Genomic DNA, 21,622 nt, shown 5'->3' with positions numbered 1-21,622 from the left:
ACAATGGACATACACTTGGAGGATTGGGCAAGTAATGTTTGGTTGAGGCCCTTGGTGGGATATCTTCATACAGAGGGGACAAAACACAGACTCCCTGCCCGACCACGATATGGGCAGTCTGACAATCTACACATATCTGGGGAGGGAAAGGTCCCTACTGGGTAGGTGATCAAGTGATCCTAGAAGGCAGAGCTGGTCTGAGTGTGGTCTAGGAATGACATCAGCACAAGTGGCAGCTCTCTGGTCCTTGGCCCCTTCCCTCTCTGTTTCCTGAATGTAGTCTGTGAACAAGGGCTGCCCCTGGCTTTGCTGGGCTGAGGCAGAAGTAATTCTGGCATGAGGCCTGGGCTGGGTGAGATCCCAGTAGACTACATGGAGGCCTCCCAGGTTGACCAGGCTGTCAGAGAATCTGAACCAGAGAACACAGAGCAGAAATGAACATGAGAAAAGGCATGAAACCCTTTAAAAAGGAGAAAAGTGGAAACAGACCGAAGCCCACATCAATTTATTTTTCCTTAGTTTGAGGACCCTTTTCAAAAAGTGACATGTTGGAAAAGGATAGAGGACTGATACCTAATGATTGTCATCTATGTTAAGCCTCTTACAACAAAAAGTCTCTTTTAAAAAAAATCTTTTCCCCTTGCTGCCACTGCTATTACCGGCATCTCTGAGTAAGCCAACGAGGCAGGGCAGCCATAGCCTCGTTCACTTTTGCATCCTTATGGCCAGGCTCTTAAAAAGTGTTTGTTAAGTAAATGAAAGAGGTTAAACCTGACCAGGTCCTGAAGGCTGATCCCACTCCTCCTGGGAGGCTCCCTGAGGCGCAGTGACAGTGGAAGCCTTGCAGGTACTGACTGCTCAGCAGGGTGCTGGGCTCTCCAGAGCCTTGCTCCTTCAACTGGTACTTCCTCACCTCACTCCACTTCCCAGAGGTTTCACAGGCTTCTCATCTCCTCTAATGCTTACTCTGCAGGACCCTCACCTCCTCTGTCCTTCCACTACTCTCTTAGACCATCTCCGAGGAACTCTGCAGTCATGAGAGAGTGTGCGGGAGAGGCTCGCCAGAACTCAGTTCAGTCTCTGAGTCTATACTTCCCTCACTGGTCAGGTAAAAGTTCTTTCTCATCTGTTGCTCTTTCACCCACTCATGACCAACTACTTGGCCCACATTTCATCAACATGGTCAGAGACAGCCATGGGACATGCCAGAGCAGCATTGAAGACATCGAACAAGAACTTAACGCCTATGAAATGGCCTTTGGTTCTGGAACTGGATGAGTTGAAGGGGTGAGAGGTTGAGGTATGCACCAGTAGAGTAGAGAGCAGAGAGGGCTTGTGTTGCCCACAGGCTCATAAGGAGATGCCAAGTGCAACAGTGAGATGAGGACTGTTTAGGGAGGCACAATTTATCACGTGACTGCACTTCTTCAACTAATTTTCCTTTCCAGGGATGTCACAGGCTCTTCACTCAGTTCTGTGGCTAGGCCAGCCTCTCTTACAAGTCTAAAACATTGATCAGACTTACCTATTGCATGGGACCCTGTTCATTTCCTCTTCAACTAGAGAGTTACAAATAAATTCCTTCATTTGAGGCCTTCTAAAGCTACCTACAGCACCCATACTTTAGTAGTGCAAAAAGGCCTCTCCTGTGTCCTTTCCTAATACCAAAGGCCCAAGAGCAAAGCAAACACCATTAGAATTATTTGCTGTTAAGAATGTGGTAAGAGTCTTATCCATCTCATTTCTCATGCCCAGCAAAGGGCCTGGAAGAGATAAGTATCCAATAGTGTTTCCTGCATAAACACTTTTCCCTGTAGTCCCAGAGTCCCAGCTATTCAGTGATGGGGTGGTGGGGGTGTTACAGGAAGGCAGAAGTGAGCTTCTTGTGTCTAGGGGCATGCTATAGGCCAGTGGTTCTCATCCTTCCTAATGCTGCAGCCCTTTAATACAGTTCCTCACTTTGTGAGGGTCCCTAACCATAAATTTATTTTGTTGCTACTTTATTACTGTAATTTTACTACTGTTATGAATTTTAATGTAAATGTCTGATAAACATGATATTTGGTATTCGACCCCAAAGGAGGTTGTGACCCATAGGTTGATTATCACTGCTATAGGAGGGCAAGTGATCTCTTGAAAGAAAGCTGCAGAGGCTTCACACCCTGCAGGAAGGCTGGACTGTGTGAGCTCTGGGTGTCTGTGAGAATCACCCCTAAACACAGAGAGCTCCTTAGGAAAGCAAAAGAGTGTGGGTAGCCTTTGGGCCACAGTGAATCCTGGTGGTCAAAATAATTCCATCTATCCATGCTTGCTGAAGAGCAGCCTGCCACAGCTTCGTGATGGTGAGATATTTATATTCCACATGGCACAGCCATGTTCTTTCCTCTGGGTTTCAGTTTTCCTATTTATCAAGATGAGGATGGAAGGATGAATTATCTTTTTCCTAAAAACCTAATTTACATGAAAACTATGGGAATTTCTGGTTAGAATCTTGAGGCCATATAACCTGGTAAAAGAGACATTATGAAGAAATGAAGCAGGAAATCTTCACAAGCCTGTGAATATTAAAGCTCCAGAACTTACAGGTTGAGGAGGGGACACTGCTGTAGAGCCACAGGGGCTGAACAACTGATCAGACATCCTGACACATGGAAAGAAAGATAGGCCTCATTATGAAGCAGGTTCTTCCTGAGTCTGAGGCCTCAGGCAAGTTACCTAACCTCTTGGAGCAGCCTGTTCCCTCATGGATGAGTCCACCTACGGTTAAGGTGGCTTTATGTATAAAAAGTTCCTAGTGTCCACCCCAAGGCACATCTAGAGGGGCAGTGAGCTGTAAGTTAAACCTTTTGCAATTTGCATTTCCTGACTGGCACAGCCAGCATCAAACAGACCTGTCACAGGTGACACTGAAGGAAAAGCCTAGAGATGTCTAGATTGCCTAATATCTATGAAAGGGACAGGAAGAACATTCCCTCAGTCCCATTCCCTTGACCCACAGGAAAAAAAAAATGGGGACTGGGGGAAAAGATAAAGGTCAGAATTATTTAACCCCTTGAAATTGCATTTGAAAATAATCTGGCACCAACTGTGGTAATTTTGATAAATCAACAAAGAAAAAAATTGATTAAAGAAGGCCTTCAAAATAAAAGATGGCCACTATCATTCCAATAAAATGTTCCCAGTCACAATGCTAGATCTTTTCGTGATGTCCAATTGTGAGGCAGCAGGCACACAGTCTGGAACCACTCCAATCTTGGGAGCAACTATGAGGCCTCAGTGTTTTGCTTTTACAACATGACTCTTTCCAGCTTCTTCAGCCTTCTTTCAAAATCCAGTTATTTTTAGTGTTCCTGCTCATTGGTGAGAGAGAATTGAGAACCTGAAGAGAAGACCAAGGTCTCAAGGAGAAAAAACCCTAAGCAGTAAGGAGGCAGAGTTATATCTGGTGATGTCTGAAAGAACTTAAGAACGTGTGTGTGTGTGTTTTGGGGGAGTCTTGTGATCTGTGAAGGTGATGGGATCAAGTGATAAGGGCCAAACAACAAGGAACCGGAGGAAAGGCAGAATGCTACTCAGGAAAACCGAGAGGAGGGGGTTCTAAAACTACAGACCACACAGTTGTAGACTGGCTGACTTTGAAGATGTGCTCTGAGGCTTCGACTAGCATGTACCAGATCTGCAGGCGCTAGCGGCTAACCGGAGTTTAAGATGTTCCCCACCATATCTGTGTTCTGCTGTAGGAAGGACAGCTGGGAGGTGCTCGCACTGTGTACACACCATCTTGGATCATCCTTGAATGACCCTACATGTCAATGTGGGAGTTACGGCAAGAATACCGTGCTCAGATCTGGCAGGCATCTTTACCGCAGTCATTTATTTAATCATCTGAACCATAAGGGTTGGGGCGATCGTGGACCCTGTTTTGTAGATGAAGAAAGTAGAGCCCTGAAAGTAACTTGTTCAAAGCAACTGAAGGAGATTATGAAAGAAGCAGAACTTGAAGCCCTGGAATTTCTGTCCCCAGGGCCTATGAAAACTCTAAATGTGTTTGTTCTCTGCCTGACTGTGGCAGACTCAAAGATTCCCATTTCACAGGAGAGAAAACAGAAGGGCAAATCATTTGCTTCAAATCACACAGGTGAAGAATTATGACAAGTGAGATTCAAGCCCAAGTAGTATCTCTTGCTGAAGGCTGGGCCGCCTCCAGTACAGGGCAAGTCAGCAGGAAGCATCCGCTGGCATTAGCAGTCTACCAAGTTGCCACCAGAGACCTCAGCGTACAGAAGCCAGCACAGACCACAGAGGATTTTAAGGATCAAAGCTGGTATTTTAACAGACCTTGGACAGAACACGAGGCATAAACTCAGAGGGTTACAGCGGTGCAGTGTTAGCAATCTCGCTTTGAAGAGCCAAGACAGATAGGCAGGCCAGCCGCCACGGCTCTCTTCAGCCTGCTTATGATCTAGCAAGAGGGACACTATCTGTTCTTTTCACACGCTCTTCTTTCAAATGGAGATAATAATCCGTACCTGGCCCTGCAATAAGCCTACTGGAATAGTCCAATGAGATAAAAATGTCAAGGTGCTTTGAAACCTGTAAAGTACCAAGCACATGTAAATTACTGTTATTATTCTTATTATCTCTACCTCAGCTGGTCAGAATTCATCATCTGTGCCTACATTCCTTGACAAAATATAAACAAGATCTGAAATCATTGCCTGTCTCCCTCCTTCAAATATAGTGCCAATTTTATTCTACCTGGTGTCAGGCTATATCCACATCTACCAGACACAGTATGGGCATCCTCAAGGCAAGGAATACCTACTCCTCTTCACATTCCTCAGAGGGCATTAGAGAAATACCCGAACTTGTTATTTGGTTCATACCAAAAAGAATGATCATAAGGAGGCAGGCTAAATTTTGTGGTTGTTGTTGTTTTATGCCTATTAAGAACAGGAACTTGGGTTGGTGAGATGGCTCAGCTGGAAAAGGCACTTGTTGATCCCTGGGACCCACCACAGACAGGAAGGCAGATGCGTGCACATGCATGCACACACACACACACACACACACACACACACACACACACACACATGCACTCACACGCCAAGTAAATAAAAGTGTAATTGAAAAGCATAAGAACAGGAACTAGTTGAAAAGAAGCCGTGAAACCCCTATTTGCTCTACTCTCACACAGCTGCTCCTTGCCCACTGCACCCCAGGTATACTCTGCTTCTCCCTGTGTCCTTTGCCATCATGGAGACTGCCATCTCCCAGTTCGAAAACACTAAGCCCCTGGCTTGCAGATATTCTTCATAAGGTCTCTGTCTTGTTCATCTCTAGCAGCTCTGAACAATGAGCAATCTCAATAAACATTTGCTGAAGAAAAAAGAATAGATGGTCGGATAATCCTACAAACCAGTGTGTCTTGTAAGCAGCAGTGCCCTTCTGTGTTAGGATCCTCGGCACTGACTCTTCGGCAGGGGCTTGATGGGAAAGGGAAGAAAAGCCATTTAGTGAACACGGGCTGTGTGGACGCAGTCACACCCTTCTCATTTGATTTTGACACTGTAACAAATACTAAAATAAATGACCCTGGGGTGGGCACGAATGTCAAAATGTGTTGTTTGCCAGGCTAAGATCATAGACAAGGAATGGATGCTCCTTTATGAAGGATGGTGAAGTCACACCCATGTTGGTGACAAAGAAGTCAGAGTACTAAAGAAAGTCATGGGGTGTAAAGGTCCTGAAAGCACACTGGACCAGTGCGGGTCCTGCTTCTTCACTAGCAAAATGAGGACCATCTCCTACCTCCTGTCAGTTCTTACTGAGCCCCGGGATTCCACCCTGCAGAGGATCCTTCCCATCAGACACACCTACCATTTCCAGAGAAGGAATGTAAGAATAAGTGAGTGAATAACAATGATGAAGTGAATCACCCAGCCAAGCCTCAGACCGCCGCTGCCATTCTGCTGTCCCCAGTGCTCTTCTGCGTGTGCTCCCACCTCCATGGGACACCGTATTACAACTCCTGGCTGCCAAGGAATCTGATCTCCATGCCTAGAGTCTCATGAGCGAGGAGACTCAAGAAGCTAGGCTACTGCTTTCCAGTCTCCCTCATCTGCACCCACACTACCTGTAAGAGTCAGCAGTGATGTCCCCATGCAGGGAAAATCCTCTTAAAACTGAGATCTTCTGACCTATTGGCCAACCTGGTTCTGAACTGCCTGTTAAGGAAGAAGTGATCCAGCACCCAGTGTGGTCATAAGTCCTTGAGCTGGAGCCTTCGGGAAAGAGTGTAGGTGAGGCCTTCATCAGCAAGGAAGAAGCCAGGCCCCACACTAAGCCGGGCCTTGGAGGGCATGTGGAACTGAGGCCTGGCAAACATGTCTTCCTTTCTGGTTCTTCTCTGCCCTGGTTCTCTGTAGTGTTTACAGAATGACTATTCTTCTAGAGTCAGGGGAGAGGGGGGTTGCTCAAAATGTGGGTCCCTCCCTCACAACTGGTTACTTTTCATTTTAATTACATATCTATACATTTACCTCCAACCCCACCCTCTGCCCACCTCACGATGTTTTCACTGTCTTTGAATCTCCCCAAGCTGGCAGGATTAGAAAATATCCGGTGGTATGGTAATACCAAGTAATTGAATGAAGAAATAAGCAGACATCTATAACTCGTTTTATCTTCTACTGACAAACATAATGAGAAGCAGAGAAGTTGGTTAACCCTGCCCAAAGTTGCAGGGCCAATTACTGATTGGGGGAGCCAGCTTGAAAGCAAAAACAAACCCTATCTTAGCTTCTCTTCCAAGGGATGTAGAGAAAGAGTCACTAATAGTTCCCGAGCAGCAGCAGTGTGTCAGATGCAACGCGCGTGTCCCAGAACTGTAAGGGGGCTGACATCAGTCCCATTGTGAGGAGGAGAACAGTGAGGCTCGAAGAGCTGCTTGGTGATGAGCCTGCACCTCATTATACCCACCTAATTACCCCTGCCTGCATAAAAACTCACTCTTCAAGCCTACTGATGTTTTCCTGCAGGCAGCTTTCCTTTATAAATCTTCCAAAAATCAGTGTCTTATCTCTGTGGTCCCACAGCCCTCTGTGCTTGTGAGATCCTCGAGGGCAGAAGGCAAGGTGTGCCAGCAAGCATGTATGCATGTGTGTACACGTATGGGCGCGTGCATTTGTGTTGTATATGTATGTGATGTGTGTATGTTTGTATGTGTGTGCATGTGTGTATCTGTGTATGTGTGGTATGTTTGTATGTGTGTGCATGTGTCTATCTGTGTATGTGTGGTATGTATGTGTGTGCGTGTGTGTAGGTGTGCAGATGTGTGTTCCAAATGTATGAGGTTGCTACTCACCACTAGGCACAATGCTTGATACAGGAGGAGACTGTGGTGAGGGGAACTGGGAAAGGAGGAAAGAAGAAAGGAAGAAAAAGACAAAAGAAAAGAATTTTTCAAAGACAGAGTTATAATAAAGTTGAAATTTGAGTCCAGCCCTGTGTATATCCATAAACTATACCACCTTATACAGGCAGAGCCCTTTCGATTATTAAGGACTGTGTAAGTTTGTTTCAGCATCAATTATCACATGTTGATGAATGGAGTTTAAATGTTCCTAGATGGAGGCAGGTATGTGTGATTTCCAGGAAGTCTGCTGCCCTGAGAACACAGGGCTGCATGTGGAATGGTGGAAGAGCTGCCCATACTTGTGGCTGTAGCCCATCTCACCGTGGTAGCAACCGTGACACATCAGAGAAGAGATGTCCCCTGGCCATCATGATGACATTCAAGTCCTGCAGCATGAGAAAGCCTGGCAAAGTCAAGACACAACCACAGTCTGGTTGGGTTTGATTGTCAAGTGTTTTAAGATGAAAAGAGGTTCCTGTCTACACATAATGCAGTTTCTTACTGACCAAGGTCAGGGTGGTTTCTGGAGTCTAAACTCAGTTCAAGACCATGCAAAACAGGGAATTTCCCCCATGAGCTGAGATAATGGTTTGGAGAGATTTTTCCTGTCAGTGTGCTTCCCCATCCTTCTAAAGAAGCTCACAAAAGGCCCGGCACAATCAGAGCAAAATCCCTTCTTCCTCTGAAGATCAGGAAACAGTGAAGACTCAGTTCTTTCCCCAGTGTTGGTGCACAACAGCACCAACACCGCCTTCTTAAATCCTCACATTTACGGCTTCTCACCGAGATTGTACTGTAGTAAACCACCTTGTGAATCTGAAAGTCACACCTAACTTTCAGTGTCATAGTGAACCTCTCTGACTTTGGAACCACGCTAAGGTGAAAGCAGAGCCAGAGAGCAGGTCACTTCAGGCTCTTAGCTATGCAGACACAGTGTGAGCTGGAGGTTTGTCTCTGGTAATCCCTATGCTGCTTGCTCCTCAGTGTCAAGGTCAGACCTGGTTGACCTACTGGACATCCCATGAAGGTACACTCAGGAAGCAAAAGGCACCTGCAAATGGAAGAGGGGCGGCGTGAGCACCTGCCGTCCACACGAATCAAAGGCTACACTCGGCCCATCATCATGTAGCCAGACAAGGGAGGCCTTCCTTCTTCAGTGACATCCCTGATACAGAGGCCTTGCAGGCTATGAACACATGACAGAACAACCTTACCAGTACTGATGGGCCCCATCCTTCACACTGCTAGAGTCTTACACTCTGCAGGGGTTTTCTGTCCTTCCCAGCCTCTTGCCTTTAGAATCCATTCATTCCGGCCCTGACACCACTTCAGATGAGAAAACCTAAAGGCCAGGGTGGTTCTTCTATCAGCAAACAAAGGAATTTTGCACATCTTTATTCTAATCCCCACACCTCTAATGCACAAAAGCTTTTTTGCTTTTTGTTTCATGGTGGGACAGAAAATCTGAGCTCTATACACAAGCTCTACTGCTGAGCTACACACACAGTCCTCAAGAGCATTTTAATGTTTCTCATTCCTACAAAGACAAGCCCTGATTACCCAAAATGGTAGTTTTCAGCATCCTTCTCCTCTGCCCTCCCCATCTGTAGCAACCTCCTTAACATGCCCTAGGTGTTTCCCATGCTCATGAGCACTGCCCTTGAATTCCTCAGGTGCCTTGATACAGTGTCCACCTTTCAAGACCCAGGCCCTTCATAAGATCCCCTCCATACAAACCGCTACAAATCATTGCTCATGCTCTCAACTTTCAAGTCATGTTAGCAGGACCCCTTCTTTGACGCTTTCTGGCTCACAGTAACAGTCTGTGCTTCAGAGCACATCCAGTTTCCTTTACTGTCCTGCGGTCTCTTTGGAGGACTACCCTAAATACCCGTGCTACCTCTTGCTGAGCAGGCATTAGCACTCTGCCCACTCTTGTTCGCTGAGCCACATGCCCCCATGTTCTCACCACGGTGTGGGCAGTGCTGCAGTATTGCCTCCTACCACATTTACAGAGAGGAGCGTGAGTGACTCCTCCTTGCGTTAACTGCTGAGCCAAGTTTCAGTCTTTTCCTAGCCTCAGGGGCACTTGGCCTGCTTCTCCCCTTTACCCTGATAGGAGGGGAGCTTTGGGGAGGTGACCTTCCCACTGTAAGGAGTGGCAAGTGGCCTGCCTGGGCACTCACCGCTGCCAAGCCGCAGGAGTAGCACGTCCTGGAGTCTCCTGTTGAGGTCTCGGAGTTCCTTCATTTCAGATACCAGTGCCCCGTACTCCTTGAGCTTCTTGGCCTGCTGTACGAGCTGCCTCCGAGTCCGCTCCAGCTCCTGCTGGAGGTGGCGCATCTCCTCTTGTTGCTGCTGGTAGTTTCGCAGCAGCTCCTCATATAGAGCCCGGGGCACGACGGCATCCTCCAGACTGTCCATGTCCTCCATGCCCGGGGAGGCCTCCACAAAGACCTCTTCTGGACAAGTGCTGTGGCCCAGGCTCAGGCCGTTCTGTTTCTCTAGCCGGGCCACCACTGCCTCGATACTCTTGTGGGCCGCTTCACTAGGCTTCCGCCCCTCCGGTCTCTGTGTAGGACAACGAGAATCAGTTCAGGCAAGGGCAGCTGGGACTTTCTTGGACTGCAGCTCAATATTTCCCCAGACAATCCTAGAATCACAGAACCACAGAACATCAGTGCTTGGAGAAACCTGTTAGAGACACAGTCAAAGCCCTCCACTTTGTAAATGGAAAAATAGAGAACTAGAGTGCTCTTGCCAAAAGTCAGGCAAACAGCTGTGACAGAGACAGGACGTTGTCATGCTAACACTTTTCCACCCAGCATTCGGCCTCTTAGATGCACATACCAGGATGACTCTTCTAAATTTCTCACCCTCCCTAGCTCCTATGGTGCCATGGCAGCCACTTGCTCATGGGATGTCCAGTGTGAATTTTCAGGGCATCGAGGGACAGTCTGGCCTGCCCAAGCCATTACTGAGGAATCCCACTCGGGAATATACATATGCATGAAATTCTATCTTGTAAACTTTTTTTTAAGACTGTTTCAGTTTGGAAGGCTGTCAAAACCCAAACCCACTCTAATCTAGGGCAGTATATATGTCTTGTTTTCTCTGGTTCTCTACTGCCTACTCACTCAGGACTGGCAGTTGGCAGGAGCCTGACAAATGTTTACTCAACTGAAAACGGCAAAGAATGCCGGCATTGGGGTGCTTTCAATTTTCTTCATGATGCAGGTTAGCAAACCAAGCCCTGGAGCGGGGAGGGACCACACCCGAGGCGGTGAGGGAGTTACATGCCACAGATGGAGAGACAGAGTCTATGCCCAACTGCAAGCAGAGTTCCTGCTCTCACACCTGGACCCTCCCCTTGGCAGGACAGCACAGGGTGATGACCCAGGGCCTGGGGGCTCAGACATCTGCGGCGACCTCACCTCAAGAGCACAAAGCACTTGAGGGGAGGCAGAGCTGCACAACCTAGGGTTGAAGTGTCATGAGCTCTCTCCCCCAGGCCAGGACAGGACAGACGGCACAAGATTCTGCGCAACTTAACCATGTCAGGCCAGGCCTGCGCCAACCGTCCAGTTTCAGGTAGTTAAAGGTAACAAAAATGAGGCAAACTCATGACTTGAGACTGAGCAACATCACAAAGTTCCGGTGATTTTATCTGCTGAGCTAAAGAGTAGACGAACACGTCTGCTAAAATCGTAACGGTCATCTTAAACAGCTGTGGGCATCACTACACTGTGAGAACTCTGGGTACGGGGCCACATGTGGCTACGCTCCAGGACTCCAGGGACAGCGCTGGGCCACAGCTACAGCAAGGGATGGATGCTATACGGTGGACTGACTGCATCTTTACCCTGGATGCTCCTGACCTCGTGTCCCAGTCTAGATCACAAAGCAAAAGTCACCTTTCTTTTCCTCCCTCTTCTTGTCAGGAAAACTCATGGAATGGGGTAAGGGGATAGTGTGGTAGATTGCTGAACAAGATTTTCAGCAGGGTTTTTTGTTTGTTTGTTTGCTTGTTTGTTTGTTTTCAAATAGCGGGAGACCTGCTGGAGCACATAACAAGGAAATGCAACCTCATGAAAAGTTTTTCATCCAACCCAGGACCCCACAAATGCTCTCTGTGAATTTAACTGACATTGTTTCCCAGTGAGTCCACCCTCAGCAAGTTGGGACAACATGAGAGTGATTAGCTCTAAACTGCTACCCAAGACCAACAGCTGCTTAATGTCCATGCAATTCAGCCATGACCTCCCCAGAGCTGTGTGCCAGGGAAAAGCACATTGTTCCAGCAGCCATGACACTGTGCACACTGCCAACACGACTGTGAGTGGTGTCACACTATAAACGAAGTCTCTGGAAAGTAAGCTATATGGAAATGCACTTGCTCTTCAGCATCCTCCGTCCTACCAGGGGACATTTACACGGGGAAGGCGGCCAGACTGGAATTCTTTAGCTCTGAGAAATATGAAATCATTCCCATGAACGTCCGAGAAAACCAAAGATTTCTGTTACCTTGATGTGTCTAAGCTGTAAATCTTCTTCCCCATAGTCTTTAACCTCCCCATCATCTTCGACATGACTGAGAGAAAGTTTGGGGATTTTAATTTTCTTCTGCATCACACTGTTCTCAAGGTCAGATTTGTCTTCTAAAATGCATATCAAGAGAACAAGGTTGATTAGGAGTCAAAATGCTCAAGAAGTCCAAAACTTCAAATTTTTGAAAATAAATGAGGCCAAACCAGTTAAAAAGGGAAAGCAAACAGCCCCAAGGCCTGTTCTGCCCTGCACAGAAAGTGCCTGGTCAGCACGCAGCATCAAAGGTGTATGCTAATGAACCACCGTACAGAGCACTAAAACAGCTCCTGGTGAATCACGTAGCGGTTTTAGTATACCCATCTAGAAGGCTGCCTGTTACGGAATTCTAGAATCTTGGAGCTGGAATAACCCCTGGGCTGTCATCTGGTGTGGGTATTTGAATGAGAATGGCTTCCGTAGGCTCATGTTTGTATACTTGGTCTCCAGTTGGTAGAACTGCTGGGGGACAATTAGGAGGTGTGGCTCGCTGGAGGAGGTGTGTACCTGGGGGTGGAATTTGCGGTTTCAAAAACTTATGACATTCCCAGTTGGCTTCTCGGCCTGCAGAAAAAACGTAAGCTCTCAGCTTCTAAGTTGCCTTGGTAATGGTATTTTTATCATGGTCCGAATTTAACTGACAGGTGAATCTTTCAATCCTCAAGACATTTCTAAATCAAGTATCTCATTGATTTAGAAAACAAACAAACAAACAAACAAACAAACAAAACCAAACCCACCCAGTATCTGTGGCTTGGTAATCAAAAGGGCTAAGAAGAATGGCAGCTCTTCTTGAAGTAAAGCCTAAGCTGTAAGGGCAAAGAACTTCCCAGTCCCACATACACAGGCTGAGGGAAGGTAGGTCTGCTAATATCTCAATAGTACAAAAGGACCCTGGTGACCAGCTGGTCCAACTCTCACTTCACAAATGAGAGAACTCAAATAGAGAGGAAGGCAGAGCTTGTCCAAAGCGTAAGTTTGAGGGAGAGCCAGGAATGGGAAATACCTCTGGTGTCTTGCCTTGTGTTTCTCTGTGCTCATATTATGTACTGAAGAGTGCCACACAAATACAGATATGTTATTTCCCCTCATTTGCTCACTGGTTATCCTCACATCACAGAATCTGAGAGCTTTTTTTTCTTTGCAGGGTTCAAAATGGACTTTGCAAATGGACTGTCTCTCACTATAGAAGCCAAAAGTTCAAACAGTGGGGCTCTAGAGGTGGAAATGTTATCCTACTCCAAGAATGGCTCTTAGTAGCAAAATAATTTGTTTCTTATGCTTCCCAAAGGTTCCCACTTGTTATCTTAAATGCATTCTCTAATACGCTGCCCATGTGTTTTGTAGCCAGGAATGGGTTATATGTAATCTCCAGGGGTCTGGTGTGTGTATGTGTGTGTGTGTGTGTGTGTGTGTGTGTGTGTGTGAGAGAGAGAGAGAGAGAGAGAGAGAGAGAATGCATTTGTGTATATATGTGCAAATGTTAAATGTACCCTCATGTCTCTCCCAGCCAGGCTTCTGTCTTCACAACCTGTTAGTAAAACTGAGAAGGATGCTTCTTAACTGTTCCAGAATGTACTCAAATGCAGCCCAGGATGGTCAAAGATGGAACTTGGGTATGAAAAAATTCTGAGTGAGCCCCAGTTCCTCCACAACAAGAGAAAGAGATAAGCAAAGCCTCAGGCTAGCTGAGCTCAGGTCTCTATGACACACCTGGTGGGGGGGGGCGTGTCTGAGAATAAGGGTCCAGAGTATTCTTCAAACTATGCCTGGAATATTGGGCACTCCATGGCAGAGTATGAAACTGAGGAAAAGGCCCTTCCTGCTAGGGCAGGACTCATCCATGGTTGTGTTTTCACAAGAATGACTGGTTCTTGTTCTCTTTGTAGTTATAAAGCCCATCCAGCGGGTTAGGCATGAACGGTAGAGGGGACCTGGGTATTTCTAAAAGAACAATATCTTCCTTCCTACAAATCAACACTGACTATTTCTAAGGCAAAAAGCCTGCTGAAATGTAAAACCTCAAGAGAGTACTTCAAATGAAATTACCCTGGCTTGGGGTGTTTGTGCATATATACACACCGGGGAATGGGAAGGGAGAGGAGAAGATAGGGAGAGGAGTAGTAAAGAGATGGGAGGGCTGGAGAGAAGCAGAAAGACTGAGACAGTCAGAGAGACACACAGAGAGAATGAACAAGACAGAGGGACAGAGAGAGCCCAAGATCAGATGGAAGGGCGTTAAAGGACTTTTTCCTGATCCAGTCTTCAGCGTGACAAATTTAAGGATAAAGTGTGAGATGCCACCAACAGGAACAAACAAGCTATGCTTTGTCTTCTTGAGCAGTTCAAGCTGATGCTGGTGTCGAGTTGGTGCAGAAGGAGGCCATCATTCAGGCTTACAAATCTGGCTACGGTATGAGAAATGCTCGTCAGATCACCTCATTCAACCCTCAAATTGTAGTGAGAGAAATTAGGTTACTTCGGGAAAGGCTATGCATCCCTGAGGCAAACAAGCACACCCAAGGACAAAAAAGGAGCCAAAGAGATGGGGGCCTACATCTTGGAGAGCTCATTATTCTGTAAGATTACAAAAGCTATTGTTAGAGCATGAACATATGAGAGAACCCCCACTGTGTGATTCGGTACCCAGGATTTTTCTTCCCATATGTCAGCTAATATTTTCTGAGAATTGAATTCTGCAAAATTGAGTCTGGGTCCTTGAGACAAATGCATGAATGATCAGATAGGAACACAAGATAAAAGCTCATGAGAAGATAATTCAAGATCTCCAACCCGACTTAAATACAGGATTTAATAAGCAAGAGAGATCTTTCTGGCCTGTAACAAGTATGGATTAAGTTGCTTTTCTTTCCTGGACCCATTTTCTCATCTGTAAATTGAAGTAAAAAATTCCTACTCACGTTGCCATGATGCAAAGATGATCAATTCTGTATGTTAAGAAAGATCTTGAGGAAAATAAACAGCATGAATAGTTTGGTGCACATAAAAGTATGACCAGTTAAGGACCATACAACTTGGACCTCAGTTACAGCCACACCACCATGACCGCACCTGATCTTGTCTGGTCCAGAAAGCTAAGCAAGATTCGGTCCGGTTAGTACTTGGCTGGGAGAGCACCGAATGGTGGAAGGTAAAACAGAAAAGATGGGGTAAGATGCTTTTGCATGGATCCCTGAAAGGTGATTCAATTAGTCAAGAAAGAGAGGGAAGGAGACAAATGAAGTAGTTAAAACTAGAGAATAAGGGGCCTTGAATGCCAAGTTAAGAAGAGTCAGGTTTTTCTGCTTCCAGGATACCTCACTCAGGATGTTCTTTTCTAAATTCCACCATTTGCCTGCAAATTTCATGATTTCCTTGTTTTTAATTGCTGAGTGGTATCCCATGGTGTAAATGCACCACAATTTCTGTATCCATTCCTCCACTGAGGGACATCTGGTTGTTTCCAGGTTCTGGCTATTATGAATAAAGTTGCCACTTTATTTGTACATGGTTGAACAAATGTCCTTGTTGTGTACTTGGGTGTACTTGGGTGTTGTGTACTTGGGTGTTGGGTGTATCCCTAGAAGTGGTATAGCTGGATCTTCAGGAAGCACTATTCGTAATTGTTTGCAAAAGCACCAGATTGATTTCCAAAGTGGTTGTATATAAGTGGATACTAGACCTAAAATGTAGGATAAACATACTAAATCTGTACACTAAAGAAGCTAAACAAGGAGGAGGACCCAGGATAAGATGATCAATCCTTACTTAGAAAGACAAATGGGTTGGACATTGGAAGTAGGAGAAAACAAGAAACAGTACAGGAGTCTACCTTAAAGGGCCTCTGAAAGACTACCTAGCAGTGTATCAAAGCAGATGCTGAGACTCATAACCAAACTTTGGGCAGAGTGCAGGGAATCATATGAAAGAAGGGGGAGTTAGTAAGACCTGGAGAGGATAGGAACTCCACAAGGACCAAATATATCTGGGCACAGCGGTCTTTTTTGAGACTGATTCTCCAACCATGGACCATACATGGATATAACCTAGAACCCCTGCTCTGATTTAGCCCATAGCACCTTAGTATCCAAGTGGGTGTCCTAGTAAGGGGAACAGGGACTGTGTCTGACATGAACTCAGTGGCTGGCTCTTTGACTTCTCCCCTACCCCCGAGGAAGGAGCAGTCTGCTAGACCACAGAAGAGGACATTACAGCCAGTACTGATGAGACCTGATAGGCTAGGGTCTCATGAAAGGGGAGGAGGATCTCCCCTATCAGTGGACTTAGAAAGAGGCAGGGAGGAGATGAGGGAGGGAGGGTGGGATTGGGAGGGAACGAAGGAGGGGGCTACAGCTGGGATACAAAGTAAATAAACTGTAATTAATATAAAAATTAAATATTTAATTATAAAAAAGAGTTAGGTTTCGTTTGCAATTGTGGAAAGTATTAGGAGTCACATGACCTGGATTCCAAACCTGGCCCTAAAGTGGGGGAAGTCAGGAGAGCCCCTAACTCATTACTAGTCAATTTGTTGTTGTGCTGGATTAATCTTAAAAATACGGACCTAAGCTAAAGAACTCAGACATAAAAGTCATGTATTTAATAATTCTGTTACTATTACTGTGAGTCATTTCAGAATAGAAAAATTCAGAAACAATCAATAAACTGGGGGTTGCCAAAGGCAGGGAGAACTGGTTAATAGGACTGCTAATGATTTGGGGCGGTTGGGAGATTATGAGATGTTCTGGAGCGTGGTGATGGTGTCCAGCTACACCAAGCAACACCGAATTTCACAGGTTTTGAGGTCACGTGACTAGAACTGGATGACTGGCGAAAGCACTGGTTATTCTTCTAGAGGGCCTGCGCTGGGCTCCCGCAGGGTGGCTCACAACTGTACCAACTGTACGGAACCCCAGTTCTAAGGGATCTGCGGCTCTCCTCTGGCCTCCGAAGGCTCCTGCACGCACCTCGTACGCATACATGCAAGCAAAACTTTCACACATGTAGAAGAAAAATAGACAGGTCTTCTAAACAATAATTAGTGCTGCATTTTGTATTGATTTAAAAAAAATGAAGCACTTCAATTTAAAAAATATGATACTGGGCATGGTGGTACCACACTTGTAATCCAGGCAATTTGGGAGGGTGAGGCAGGAAGATCTTGAGTTCAGTGCCAGCCTGGGCTACAACAGAAACTTTCAGACTTGCTTGAAATTCACAATGAGACCCCAAAACACAGAAACAATGTAGCGTGTCTACTACATATTATGCAGATAACACTTCACAACTCTTGCTTTTTACTTTTGCTTTTCAAAAAGAAAAAAAAAAAAAGGAATCTCAGACATATAACCTCCTCCTGCAGCTCACCTTGCAGCAATGATGCAGAGCCAGAATGTGACACAGATTTTCTGTCCCACAACCTAAGTTGCAGCACTTCCCAGAACATGCAGAGAACATACAGCATCTATGATGACTCGCTGGTGAATGGCTGAATGAATACATGTATGAATAAATGAATGATGATGCAGATAAAGATATCCCTACTCCCTGGCCTCAACTTGAGAGCGGGAAACCTCATTACTCCAGCTTCCCTGGTAGTCTGTCTTTAGGAATCTGAAGAAAGCAGCAATCATTGCCAAGAACAACATAAGAGGTGTTAGCCAGGTCATAGGCCCTGACCATGTTCTTTGAAAAGTGGGCTGAGCAGTCCACAAAGCTCTGAAGTGACAGGAGTTCACTGAAGGGACAAAAGTACTTTGAATCACATACACTCTTGGAGCTGGATCCTAGTTGTCTCAATTACTGGCCAAGGGGATACTGACATTGCTCTGACAGCCAATCAGCACTTTGCTCTGTCCCGTTTTTTCTTCAGTTTCCTCTTTCATCCACGCTCCCTGGATGAGGGTTATGAAGACCTGATGCCTATGTTCATCCTTTTCTTTAGGCAGTAAACACATATTGAGCCTATTTGCATCTGAACACTAGGCAGGGTGGCCTTTGGGTTAGAGGCCCTTACAACCCCAGTATGTGCCAAGAATCACAAGCAGAATGCAAGGCCTGACTTCCCAGGAGATGTTGGTTCACAGGTGGCTCTCCAAGCTGTCCTCACCCTACTTTTGGGTTAAGGTAGATACATGCCATCCATATCTAACCAGAGACAACACAGTGTCAACACAAAAAGTGGAAAGCACAGTTGAAGAGGAAAGTGGGCTGACTAATAAAAAAGAGCCCAAGCACTGAAATCACATGGTCCTGGGCCAGCTTTCTGACCACTACAAACTATGAGAGGGAACTGAGGCAAGCCCCTTAACTCGCCCAAGCCTCAGAAGAAGTTAAACGCCTTCTAGGGTGATGGTGTGTGTAAAGTACCTGCAAAGTGAACGTCCTAGCCATAGATGCTCAACAAGTAGCAGCTGTTACGCTGCCCTCATGGGCTATATGTCTGGCTTCTGGTCTCATGGCAAAGACAGCCTCTGCAAGTATGTGACACAGATTGAGACATGATGAAAGAGGTGGTTTAGGAAGATTTATGTGGCAGTGTCAAGCGAGATGGATGGGGCATGAGGATGAGCCCCAACACAGGCTGACGAGAAGCGATAGGTCTTGACTGGTCACAGTAATGAAGGTGAATGGTGGTGTGGATCATTTCAGACAGCAAATATTTCATGTGGCATTTTAATGTGACTGTGGAATATGATTCTGGCTTTGACTTCCAGGAAACCACAGAAGAAACTAGCAGCTGAGTGGGAAGGATGGAGATGGAGACGGCTCTCTGGTTACTCTGCCTCTCCAATTGTTCCAGCCTAGTTTCGATTGTTCTAGCCTTATTCCAGCTAGTGCATACAGAAATGAGTATGCATCCTTAAAAGAGATACCGTTTGCCATCTTGATGTTCTGATTCTGGTCTCTGGGGTAAGGACTATGACCACCAGCCTGAGAATTTTCCACTCTCTCCTATCTGCTATGATGTCAGCAACTGACTTTACACTTTCAGCAAATCCTGAACAAGTACCTGCTGTGTGCTAATTCTGGTGCCAGGCCGCTTACATCATTACATCTAATCCCACAGTGAGTGAGGTGCCCCTCCCCCCCCCCGAGACTGCCAGGGTTTCAACCAGTCTGTTTGACTCTTGGGCCCTGTTCCTGTCACCTAATTATATCTACTGAAACAAGAGAAAAATTATTAACTGAACTCAAAAAGAAATGTATACTAGTGAGTATATAACTTAGGATGTACTTGCCTTTCGCCAGACTTTGCCTACACTTTAGGAGACTTCTCTGATGAGCTCTGAGCCTGAAATACTCACTACATAATTCCCCGCAATTCAAAAGGACTCTGGCATGCTCTCTCTTTGTAGTTTAAAAATATGTTCTTTAAATTTATAGAAAAATTTGTTATTTGTTATTAACATGGGGAGAAATGGAGGCACGGCAAACTGGTGTTTTTGAAGTAACAGACAGGTGAGCAGGAAACCCAGGGCAAGTCTGTCTTCAGATGTGAAGATCCCTGAAGGACTTGTGGTTAAAGGTAGAGTCAGGGGCAGAGCTGTCCTGCCTCTCATTTTATATAGCATCATGCTGGCTAATTAAAATAATCCAAAGCCAGCAAGTTGAGTTTGGTGTGGGTCTGCCAGTTAGAGTGAAATGCTAAATTCTGGAAGGCTAAACGTGAAATGTTTAACAGAGGCTTTGTCTTGTTTTATAAATATCTAAATGCAAGTTTCAAGTGTTTCAGTTGCACAAAAGAAAACCCTATGCAGTCTTGTGTTTGCATTAAAAACATACGCCACAGAAAAGACAAGCAGGCTGCATTCTCTGGGCTATGGTGTTTATTTTTATAAAATCCAAAGCAGATAGGATTCTCAGGTTTCAATGATTTTATCCAGCCAAGGCAACAAAAAGAAGGGTACCCTGCTGCGGAATAGCAAAGGCAAGTAGGGGTGCTGGGCCATGGCCAGGCTCTCACAGGCTCGCTGGTTGACCTTAACTTCCTTTCAGTGGAAGACAGAGATCAAACCAGAAACCCTCAACAGGTCGCCCAGTGTCCTAGGTCCCTTTCTTGTCTGTCAGGGCAGGACCACAACAGATTATCTCTAAGAGAGAGGCTGTTAGAAGAAATGTCCTCCAGAGGCCTGGCACCTGGCGGGGAGGGGTGGAAGGAAACTTCCAGGCAGGTGTTGGTGGGTTGCTGGCCCTGGAACAGAGCTGGGGCATAGATACAAACAGGAATGCTGTTCTGACAGGCGGTTTGTCTAGCTGCCCTCATGGGTTCTACCAGGAGTGTTGCTAGCTAACATAATGAATGGCCCCAGAAGAGTCGCAGGTCAGCAAGACACAGGAAAACAGTAATCCCTCAGTGCTTAGGTCAAGTCTTAAAGTTAACATGCATGTGATCCTCTCAACACTCCTTTCCACAAAGGGTGGTGTGTGTGACTCAGCTGACTGTTCTTCATCCGTTAGCCTAGCACAGGCTCTAACAGCTGTCAATATTACAAAGTGCGCACTGTATTCCAGAGCTTGTCTGTGTTTCCTTAAGAAGAACACGGCGTGCAAGCAAGCAAGCACTAGTTTCTGTGTTTCAGAGGAGTACCTGATCTTATAGTCAAGTATTTCTCTGCAGCCACACAGCTTAAAAGCATCAGTCACAATTCGAACCCACAGTATCTTCAAAGTCCATTCTCTTTGATCTCTCACACTTCCTCCTCAGTACTCAAGGACTTGACCTCCTGGTTCTCTAGACAAGCTTCCTTTCTAAATCACCCCGACTTGCATGCCACCCCTATGACAGGGCATTCAGCCCCACACTGGAGGCCCTTACCATGGTGCCTCTGCACTCTGTTTCTAGTTTGTTGTTCATGTTGAGCCCTTGAATTCTACTCCCTGTCCCCAATTCTACTTCTGGGATCCCCCAAAACAAGCCTGATCCTTTTTCTATAGTGTAAAACTCAGAAACCAAAAAAAGTACAAAAATACCATTCCATGCAAATCTTCTCTTGTGTGTGTATATTTAGCTTTCCTGTCATCTGTCTCACCACTGAGCTCTGGGTAGAGGCAGTTGCCATGTAGTTAAATGGAGCAAAAGCCAGCCAACACCTGCAGTATGAAGACCTCTCTCCTCATTTGGTTTTCTAGGACCTCCCACCTCCTCATCCCTTGATTCTGAGTCTAGCTCCGGCTGTTCATTCCTAATTACCTTTCATGGTTCGTCTCTTCAATGGTGTCCTTAAAAGCTGGTGTTCTGGGGAGTTCAGTCCTCACATGATTCTCTCCCTTTGCCTTCACCCAGTGTGACATCAGCCCTCTCATGGCTAATAACTTCTAAATCAGGACCTTTAGTCTGGCATACTCTCTGAACTTTGGGCTACTTGCTCTCCTGGCTTACCCTCTTACATGTTCAATGATATCCTAAGAGTCAAACTCATCATTTCCCCTTCCAACTAACTCGTTAAGAGTATCCTTTGAGGATAGCTGGTCTAGATCACACCATCATCACCTCACATAGCCTCACAGTCAGTCAACTACCAAGTCTCAGGGAGTTTCCTTGTTTTCTTTCTCCCTTTCTTTCTCCTTTCCTCCCTCCCTCCCTTCCTCCCTTCCTTCTCTCTCTCTCTCTCTCTCTCT

The 21,622-nt window shown here is 45.9% G+C and overlaps 2 protein-coding genes across 3 annotated transcripts in view; both read right to left on the bottom strand.

The window, feature by feature from the left end:
* Window positions 1–21,622, bottom strand: part of Agbl4 (AGBL carboxypeptidase 4) — a 1,202,140-nt gene that overhangs the window by 198,733 nt on the left and 981,785 nt on the right. The gene's annotated exons all lie outside the window — the stretch shown is intronic.
* Bend5 (BEN domain containing 5) overlaps window positions 1–21,622 on the bottom strand; it is a 46,068-nt gene that overhangs the window by 18,236 nt on the left and 6,210 nt on the right. The window contains exons 2-3 of the mRNA XM_055628942.1: window positions 11,942–12,075; window positions 9,604–9,988 (exon numbers count right to left, since the gene is read on the bottom strand). Of these exons, the coding sequence (XP_055484917.1) occupies window positions 9,604–9,988; window positions 11,942–12,075 (519 nt within the window). The remainder of the gene's footprint in view (window positions 1–9,603; window positions 9,989–11,941; window positions 12,076–21,622) is intronic.

Source organism: Psammomys obesus, unplaced genomic scaffold (assembly GCF_907164565.1).
Source record: "Psammomys obesus unplaced genomic scaffold, mPsaObe1.curated_primary_1811, whole genome shotgun sequence".
NCBI classification, from domain to species: domain Eukaryota; kingdom Metazoa; phylum Chordata; class Mammalia; order Rodentia; family Muridae; genus Psammomys; species Psammomys obesus.
This window is presented reverse-complemented; position numbering and strand designations above follow the sequence as displayed.